The 10,385-nt window shown below is 33.7% G+C and overlaps 1 protein-coding gene across 2 annotated transcripts; it reads left to right on the forward strand.

Annotated features, from left to right (window-relative positions):
- Positions 1 to 2,401: 2,401 nt before the first annotated feature.
- On the forward strand, positions 2,402 to 9,987 carry LOC115959697 (protein disulfide-isomerase-like). 2 transcript variants are annotated; one of them, XM_031078198.1, is made up of 11 exons: positions 2,402 to 2,661; positions 3,780 to 3,810; positions 3,934 to 4,221; positions 4,329 to 4,517; positions 4,637 to 4,762; positions 5,605 to 5,742; positions 5,831 to 5,950; positions 6,236 to 6,353; positions 7,600 to 7,712; positions 8,706 to 8,935; positions 9,696 to 9,987. In XM_031078198.1, exons 1-10 carry the CDS (start codon positions 2,477 to 2,479, stop codon positions 8,928 to 8,930), a joined length of 1,533 nt encoding a protein of 510 aa, XP_030934058.1. In that variant the 5' UTR covers positions 2,402 to 2,476; the 3' UTR covers positions 8,931 to 8,935; positions 9,696 to 9,987. The 2 variants fall into 2 exon arrangements, with proteins under 2 accessions (XP_030934058.1, XP_030934059.1); XM_031078199.1 differs by having other exon boundaries at positions 9,701 to 9,987.
- The last annotated feature ends 398 nt before the right edge of the window (positions 9,988 to 10,385 follow it).

Here is a 10,385-nt window from a genome sequence, read left to right on the forward strand (position 1 = left end):
CTTAAATTAGGCTATAGTAGAATTTCTATTTTGTATAAAAAAAAAATTGTATGACTAATTTTTTCCAATTAAGGTTTTATGTATATCCAATAAAAGCCATGCATTTTGCTTAAAGAAAATTATTAAGCCGTGTATTATATTTTTTGTGGATTTTAAATGGATAATTAGATTAAAAAAAAACAATAGAATTAGAGTTCCACGTAAACTTGTTTGTTGCAAGTTCTTGATGATGGGATCTAGATTATTACAAAAAAAAAAAAAAAAAAAGTTAGTTGATAAGAACAAAGAGTCTTGAATTAAAAGGAAAAAAAAAATGATTCATTTTTGCATGATAGATGCAGTAATGAAATCTCAAAATCAAGTATCTACCCCAAAAACAAAAAGAATTCTCAAGATCAAAATTAAGAACCCATTTGCACAAATGCCGTAACGAAATAAAGGTAATAATCTAACTTATTTGTCACGCATATAAATTTTTTTTTTTTGAAGAGAAAACAGGTGTTGTGATTTTTTTTTAGAAAGTAGTTTTAATCTATGACATCAATGACAAAAGACTTTATCTATTGAGTATGTATATCCAATAAATTAAGATTTTATGTATATCCAATAAAACCCAAGTATTTTGCTTAAAGAAAATTAATAAGCCGTGTATCATATTTCTTGTGGATTTTAAATGGATAATTAGATTTAAAAAAAGAAAACAAGAGAGTTAGAGTTCCACGTAAACTTGTTTGTTGCAAATTCTTGATTATGGGATCTAGATTATTACAAACAAAAATAAAAGTTGATAGGAACAAAGAGTCTTGAATTAAAAGGAAAGAGAGGATTCATTTGTATGATAGATGCAGTAATGAAATCTCAAAATAAAGTATTTACCCAAAAAACAAAAAAAGAATTCTCAAAATCAAAGTTATGAACTCATTTGCACAGATGCCGTAACGAAACAAAGGTAATAATCCAACTTATTTGTAATATATATAAATTTTTTTTTGGAGAGAAAATAGACATCGTGATTTTTTTTTTTTAGAAATAGTTTTCACATTTGACGTTAATGAGAAGAAACTTTACCTGTTGAGCTAATTAGAACCCATAACTGTGACACAACAAATATGGTAATTTAATAATAGTATTTCCTGTTTTATAAAAGTCCTAATTTCCAAAAAGTAATTGCACAACAGGTCTTGAGCCATGTAAGGAAAAATAGTTTTTATTGTTATTCAAAGTAACCACACACTTTTGGTGCGATGGTCATTTCACAAGTATAAGTGCTTGTGGGATGTGGGGGGTAAAGGTCAAGGTTCAAATTTCCAAGAGGGAGCTTTACATACATATACATTTAGATTATATTATAGTAGAATTCTATCTTGTATAAAAATAAAAAAAAAAAATAAAAAAAGAAAAAAGAAAAAGAAAAAGTATTTCAAACCATTAGATTTCCCGTCGGAATTATTACAGTTGAATGCACCATGACATAAAAGGTAGGATATGGAAATATACATAAAGCGTAATTACTTGGTGCATATTAAAAAATTGTCTTACTTCAACGTAAATTAATTGTCTAACTAATTAACAATTAAGGCTTTATTTATATCCAATAAGCCGTTTATTTTGCTTAAAAAATTAATAAGCCATATATATTGTACTTCTTGTGGATGTTAAATGGATAATTATATATATTTTTAAAAATAGTGCGGACAAAATCGAAATGGTGGGTGACCTCAGTTCCATTTTTATAGTCTTCCTGTTTCTCAAAAAAAAAAAAAAATTTATAGTCTTCCATAATTTTATATGTATATATTATATGGTTTTTGAGATTAGTAAGAAATATTTATTAAATAATCCCCACCCCAGCCCCCATAATCTTAATACTAATAATTGCAATGAAATTAATACTAGTTAATACCCTAGACAATCGTAGCCGTTTCTTGAGGTCAAAAACCATTTAACCAAAAAAAGAAAAGAAAAAAGAAAAAAGAAAAAAAAAATCAAAACCAAAGAAAAAGGTCAAAAATGAAAAGTCGAGAAATTGTGTACGCAAGAGTAAGAAAACCAAAGGCGACGCAGAAGCGGTCAAATCGAAACGCAACCTCGTCTTAAAAACTAAAAAGTCACACTTATCCGACGTGGCGAAATCTAATTGGTCAACCTTACTCAACCTTAGCACGCCTTTCAGTACTCTAAAACACACACACTCTGTACTCTCCCCATCTCAAAACGACACTTACATAAATAGCATACGTGTGACGAGCTCAGACCAATAAAAACCCTCCACGTCGACAATCGACCACACTTGGAGCGAGTAGATTCGTCACACCAGAACTCAGCGCGAGTAGGAAATGAAAAAAAAAAAATCTCACGTGCTTGGCACTTCCATGTTTGTCTCGCTCCTTCTCTACTCTTTTGCTGTGCCTTAAAAAACCCCCAAATCTCTCACTCTTTTTCAGCACAAACACACACACACACACAGAATTCAGCAATGGCGATTAGGGTTTCGATTTGCTTTTTTCTGTTTGCTTTGACGATCTTTGCTTCGTCGTCGTTTACTAGAATCAGCGCTGAAGAAGCGGAATCGAAGGAGTTTGTTCTCACCTTGGACCACACCAACTTCTCCGACATTGTTAGCAAGCAAGACTTCATCGTTGTTGAGTTCTACGCCCCATGGTATAATTACAATTCTCGTTTTTTTCATAGATCTGCGTTGTAGTTCTAATCTGTTCTAATTGTTTTCATTTTTTATTTGAATTCTCAAATGTGATTGGAACATTTCTGAATCAATTTTTCAATTTGCTTTTGCATATGAATTTAAGACTTGGTTTTTGTGAATTTAAGCTTAAGTTGACTGCTTTTCCTGCATGTAGTGTTTAGATTAACGTATAATATAATGAGGATTTTAACATTTGATTTAAATCGGAAAGTTAAGATTTTTTTTTTATACATACTTTTTGTCTTGATTATTTGTGACAATTTTAGATTGGAAATGTTAAGAAATTAGGGGAATTATAATCTCAAATTAAGAGTTGGTTTTTCTGAATTCAAGATCGAGTTGACTACTTTTTCTGCATATAGTGTTTAGATTAATTTATAATATATATATATATATATATATATAAAGAGTTGAGGATTTTTTTTATACATGCTTTTTGTCTGTATATCTGTTTTTAATATTTGGGTATCTTTAAATAAAAGAGATTGGATCTGAGATTGAATCTTGCCTTTACCAAAGTTAGTTACTATTATACAGATATGATCACAGGTCCAATGGGCCCTTTAAACTATAGATGGTCAATGCTTCCAAGCGAATTCGAATTTGAAGTTCTAATTTTTTTTTTTTTGGGTTTGAAATTTGAATTTATATATGAATATTTAATTTAATTCCATCAATTCGATATGGTAATTTGCTTTGGTGAAAATTGAATCAATTTTACTATGATAGCTATCATTGATTAGTTGGTATTATAGTAAAGTCAATTTTAGCGGACTTTTGTGTATCAATTACAGGCCATTGGTTATGAGGATTCAATTTCCACTATTTTGTATGCAATGCCTATCTTAATTTGATGCAATGTTTATGTAGAAGTTACATGCTTGAGTTTCCAATTTATGTGTTGTGTATAGCTAAATGTATACATGCAATGATTGAATCAGAAAAACAAAGTGGTAAAGAAATGTGCTTATAAGTTTGTACATAAGGGTTGTAAATCCTTCTCTCCATCTCTCTCTTTGTCTGTGCCTGTTTGTTTGGTCTCTTTTTTAATTTTAATGTTTACCTTTTCTTCTAGGTGTGGCCACTGTAAGAAGCTTGCTCCAGAGGTAATAAGTCTTTCTAAATTAGTGTGTTTAAATATGCTTTTATTCTGCATTTTAGATAGTTTCTGAGGTGGTAACCATGTTTTTGTTCATTTAGTTGACCACATAAATAACCTTCTTTTGTAGTATGAGAAAGCTGCATCTGTATTGAGCAGTCATGACCCTCCAATTACTCTAGCAAAAGTTGATGCCAATGAAGAAGTAAACAAAGAGCTTGCAACCGAATTTGAGGTTAAGGGTTTCCCCACAATTAAAATTTTGAGAAATGGAGGAAAGCATGCTCAAGAGTACAAAGGTCCACGTGATGCAGATGGTATTGTTGCTTATTTGAAGAAACAGAGTGGCCCTGCATCTGCTGAAATAAAATCTGTGGAAGATGCTACCAGTCTTATTGATGACAAGAAGATATTCATTGTATGTGCTCGATGCTATGTGCTTTTTTTGTTTGTTTGTTTTCCCCCCTTCCCCTAACCCCCACCCTAAATTGTAGTCTTTAAACACATATTTACATATCCATACAGGTTGGTGTATTCCCAAAATTTTCTGGGGAGGAGTTTGAGAATTTCACAGCTCTTGCCGAAAAATTGCGCTCTGAGTACGAGTTTGGTCATACTTCAGATGCCAAACTCCTTCCACGTGGGGAATCATCAGTGACTGGGCCCATAGTTAGGCTGTTCAAGCCATTTGATGAACTTTTTGTTGATTCCCAGGTATCATAGATTTAATAAATTTCAGAACAGATGGTTTTGTCTTTTTTATATGTTAATTGCAGGTTTTTTTTTTTTAAAAAAAAAAATACTAATTTGTTTTAATATGTACACGCATGCAGGACTTCCATGTGGATGCTTTAGAGAAGTTTGTTGAAGAATCCAGTTTGCCTGTTGTGACTGTCTTTAATAGCGATCCAAACAACCACCCCTTTGTTGTCAAATTCTTTAACAGTCCCAACGCTAAGGTATTTGATTAATCAAGAAGTATATTTCCTTTGTCTGCTAATTTGGTTTTGTACATGGTAGAGAACCCACTGTTGCTGCTACACTCGACATTGTTGACTCAGTCCCTCTCTTTCTCTCTTTTTTATTTAATTTTTTAAGTTTTAAGTAACAAATATCATTAAATGGGTAGAGGTTATGAACTCTCACCTTACATGCATGAAAATATTTGGTGGGGATAGGTCTTATCTGATGGGATGAGTAACATCAGTAAGAAAGCACAAAAAAGAGACTCAAGTAAGATCCAAAATGAAGGCTCTTAACCTGGCTCCACAACATAGACTCTACAACAAGGATCAACTCAAAAATCTTTATGAATTTGTGTATTCTTCCTTTCATATACAGAGAAATAGTGCATAGCAACATTTCTCTCCATTCTCCCCAAACCTCAATATAGTTTTGGATTTTCTTCCTTCATTTTAGACACCTACTCTTAGGAAACCTTTAGGAAGTACCACAAATGAAGGGGATTGGGTTTTATTTATTTATCCCAGTGTGGGTTTTACAACTCTCTCTCTCTCTCATTAACTTTATATTTATTTCTTCAATGTTGTGTTTCGATATGCATGGCAATCCTTTTCCCACTGGGGTTTGGGTTTGGATTTTCTCTAATTTGGAATTGTTGTAATGCTTGCTGGGTTATAATTTCATTGGGACACGCATTTATCTTGCATGTCCGTTTTCTGCATTTTGTCTCTTTCAATAATTTATGTATGATTTTCACTTATAAAAAAGAGTATAATTTCTATTTTCTCCCATAGATACTATTGATCATCTTCTAAATAGAAGTTTTGGAAATTGGTAGGCCATGTTGTTCTTGAACTTCAGCAATGAAGTTGCTGATCCCTTTCAATCAAAGTATCGCGAAGTTGCTGAGCAATTTAAAGGAGAAGGAATAAGCTTTCTGATTGGAGATCTGGATGCTAGTCAAGGTGCCTTCCAGGTTAGTATGTTTTCATCCTATAACTGGTTTTGGTTCTTTGCTCAGTATGTTCCTTTGATATGGTAAATGTTTTGGTTTGTATGATCAGTATTTTGGACTTAGCGAAGATCAAGTGCCTCTAATCATCATCCAGAAGGATAATGGACAGAAATATTTGAAACCAAACTTGGAGCCGGATCATATTGCACCTTGGGTGAAAGCATACAAGGTGATCCCTTGCTTTTTTTTTTTCATGTACTGCTCTTGTTTTTAATGGTGATATCCTTTTTTTTTTTTTTTCATGTAGGATATATGTAAAGCAAAGTAGCTTTTAGGATGGACTATGTTCTTGATAACGTTTTCCTTTATCCAGTGATAGGATATTGTGTACATAGTTTTCCCTTCTTTTTTTTTGGGGGGGGGGGGGGGGTGCTTTTTGTGGAAAAAATGTTGGGGGGTGGGGGTGGGATTGGAATCCATTTAATTCCATTCTGACTGAAGAACACAATTGCAGGATGGTGAAGTCCCAGCATATAAAAAGTCTGAGCCTATTCCTGAATCTAACAATGAGCCTGTGAAAGTGGTTGTTGCTGATACCCTACAAGACATAGTTTTCAACTCTGGAAAGAATGGTGAGTAAAACTAACTTTATTCATGTCATGTATTGGTGTGTTAGTCTGCTTACTCTGCTGCTTTGATGTTTGGTGTGGCTAAGCATCCCAGTCCTTTAGTGCTGTACCTTTTGTTTTGAATGTACAATTCTATTTCTTTTCTGTAAAATAGGATTATTCTGTGTGGACTAAGGACAGCTTTTGAATTTGGATTGGATAAGCATCCAACAATTAATGCCAATATTTTTTTGGACCAAATTCCTCTGCCTCCTCCATTAAACAAGGTTTGGAGGGTGCATGATTTGTATTTACCTATAAAGAGAATTCAAAAAATTGCTCTATGCAGAGGTGTTTGTTTTCATCAATAGGATATATTTGTTCACTTGATCCTTATGGCATGTGGACAAAATCTCTAATTGGATCAATATAATATCTGATGCTTTCCAAATCATGCTATTTTAACCTGTGTTAAACGTGGTGCTTTCTGTTGTCAACTTGTCATCAAAATGATTTATATTATTCTCCTCATTCCTTACGCGTCGCATTTGTAAAGCTTTGTTGTACTTCTTGCTTCCGTCCTGTGATATGATTCCTAATCATGTTCTTCTCTGTGTCTGTTTGCGTTGGTTGGGGGAGGTAGGGTGGGGAGGGGAGGGGAGCTACTAGGGTGGGGAGGGGAGGGGAGCTACCATAAGTTTAGGAACTGTGAAGACATCTAAGTTTGCTGTAGTATAAAAGATTATGTTTTTGACTAACCTTGGGAAAATGTCGGGGAAAGATCTGTCGAAAACATAATGATTTTGATATGTTGTCTATGGATGTCTCTGCATTGTTTTGTGAGTGAGTTAAAAATACTCCTTGAATGAAAAATTATATTCAAAATCTGCAATCAGTGAAAGCCCAAATTTTAAGGTCATTTCCTCAGTACTTAATTTGCACATAAGATTGTCTGCCCCTATAAAATAGCTGTAATTTTTTTTTCCTGCTTTTACTTCCTTTGTGATTTAAATTGGTGGATTGAGAGATTTATGATATCCACAGAACTTCTACTAGTTAGTTCTATTGTTGTGAAGTTATGATAGTGGAGGATTTTGTTTAAAGAATTGAATTGCTTTAGTGTACGGGCACCAAGAAAAACTGATACACACACACACACACGCACATGCATCAATTAATGTTCAGTACCTTAATTTATGCTTTGTGAATTATTTTGTTCTTGTGATTATCATGTGGAAATTATAGTCACATTAAATGTTTCACTTTGCAGTCCTCATAGAGTTTTATGCTCCTTGGTGTGGGCACTGCAAAAAGTTGGCTCCAATCTTGGATGAGGTTGCTGTCTCATATGAAAATGATGCTGCTGTTGTTATTGCAAAGCTTGTAAGATCTATTAACTTGTTTAACTTTAGGAATACTGTTGTATGCATATTATAAGTCTTTGTTATCTACACAATCTGTGCACAAATGTCCGCTTAGATTTGTAAATTTTTTATAATTGTAAATTTACCATACTAGCGATGGTTGTATAACAAACTGGTCTAGAATCTTGCTTGGCAGGACACAGTATTAAGCTTACAATACTTCAAAAGTTAGGATTGAATTCACTGAGCAAAAAAAGAAAAGAAAAAAAAAGATCCGAATATAAGAAATGATAGAAAACATACATCAAAGCGGGGAAGGTATAACTGCTGAATAGTATGATTTAAGGGGGGTCACCACATTTGTTTTTATCAATTGCGCACACAACAAAAGATTTATTCAAAACATTGTGTGTATTAAACTTCAGGATTATTAAACCTTTCTGCTCAATAATCATGCAAGGATTCAATATCTTCTTGTCTCCTTCAGTGTTAGTGGCATTCTTATCATTATTAAAATTGTTGGCCGAACTGATTTATATGCATTATACATCTCCAGAATACAAGGAATCCGCTTTAGATTTGTAGTATCTTTTAAATTTGTTAGAACAATTTATTAGAAAATATTGGCCGAACTGATTTATATGCATTATACATCTCCAGGATACAAGGAATCTGCTTTAGATTTGTAGTATCTTTTAACTTTGTTAAGAAAACTTTATTAGAAAATATTCAAAGTTTTAGCAAACTAGGCATGCAGCTATTCTGACCCTTTCCTTGGTCTTAAATCAATACTTCATTGAATTTGTATGGATGAGACTCGACCTGATATGTTTCCTCTGTTATCTGCTGTCATTGTTTATTTTTTTTCTTGCAGTAAGATTGCTGACTGCTCAGTTGACAAACTCTCCTCACCCCTCCCATTTGTTGACCTAACTTTGTAGAAATTAGTAATAATCTTTATATATGGTTGACTGTACAATATGTTTTGATACTATTTCCTGCCTCTTCCTAGGATGCAACTGCAAATGATATCCCAAGTGATACCTTTGATGTCAAAGGTTACCCAACTTTGTACTTCAAGTCTGCAAATGGAGACCTGTTGCAGTATGATGGTGATAGGACCAAGGAAGGCATCATAGAATACATTGAAAAGAATCGGGATAAAACTACCTCACAAGACAAAACTACCTCAGAAGACAAAACCAGGTCACAAGACGCATCAAAAGATGAGCTCTAAAGAAGGTAATTGTAGCTGTGGATCTTGAACCTACAATCTCACTGTCCATCTTGCTCTTACAAGAGTAAGGAGGTGCCATTTGAGCTAGTGCTATTGGCATTTTTCTTTGTTCTTATTATCTATTCTCCTCTTTTTGTGGCTCCTCTTAAGAGTCTGGCCTAAAGAATTTATATTTAAAAAGTGGGTAAAATGAAGAATGTGGGTGTGACTGTGAGGGCATAGATATAATGCAAGAATTATTAGGTCTAGGGTCTGTTTGGGACTGAAAACTTTTTATTGAAAGTACTGTAACAAATAGTACTGTGGGATTCATGAATAGTATCAAAAAGTGCAGTGGGGTCCATGAATAGTAGCAAAATAAGCTAAATAATAAAATGAGCTGACTTTTTGATTTGAAACCAAATGCATGCCTAATATGATAAAGGATTAGATTCTTGGGCTGGTTTTGGAGGATTTATCTGTTACAACTTCCAATAGATGCTCATGTTTGCCATTAAATATTGGAGATGCTTATTTATTTATTTTTCCTAAATTTTTTTTTTCATGCTTAGTAATTCAAAAATTGAGAGAAATGGATGAGGCCGTACCTCAAATGAATTTTATTTAATCTTGAAGATGATAAAATGTATTACCTGGCCGATCATTATTATCCAATCTCTGCAAGTTGACAAGTTAAGCTGAAGACCTGTGTGTGCACGTGCGCACGTATATACGTATAGTCTGATCCTCTCTTAATGGAATTTATTGATGTTTTCTCTCATGCAGGACAGCCTATTAGAGTCAAGAGGATAGAGACATACACAGTCGCACATGTATCGTGTATAATGGCTCTATACAAAAATGGTAGCATGATTCCAATGCTTGATCTCCCCTCCCTGCCAGTTACTCTTCTTCTTCTGACTCTAAAATTCTGTTTCTATGAATAAAATGGGAGTAATCTTTAGTAGTCTGTAGCTTGTAGTAGCCTTTGGGAGCATAGTTTACAGTGTAACAGTTTTGTGGCTGTAGAAACACCTTTTATCAAAGTTATAAATTAAGCGGGAACAGTTTAATTTCAGATGCCAATAGTTCAAAACATTGGTATGTTCCTTCCCCCCCGGCCCCCAAAAAAAAAAAAAAAAATGGTTTTGTTGGAATTATTGCTTTAAATGATGCTCTAAATGATTGTGGAGCTCTGAAAACGGAGTTTCACCGAAGCAGTCGCTTTCCATATATGAAGTTTCAAGTTGATCAACAGTTAAATCTCATTCTGAGTACAACTAATCTTGCCTGGCAAGAAATTCCTTCGAGAGTCAATGACTTTAGTGTCATTACTCTTGAGCACAGATCCTAATGAGATTGAGATGTGCATCTTAGCATCTCTACCAGTACAGATCATTTATAAGGGCCATCTACTCATCTCTACCCAAAAAATATCATTTATTAGGGTTCGCTCCGGTAACGAGTATTTTAGCA

This window comes from Quercus lobata, chromosome 9 (assembly GCF_001633185.2).
Source record: "Quercus lobata isolate SW786 chromosome 9, ValleyOak3.0 Primary Assembly, whole genome shotgun sequence".
NCBI classification, from domain to species: Eukaryota; Viridiplantae; Streptophyta; class Magnoliopsida; order Fagales; family Fagaceae; genus Quercus; species Quercus lobata.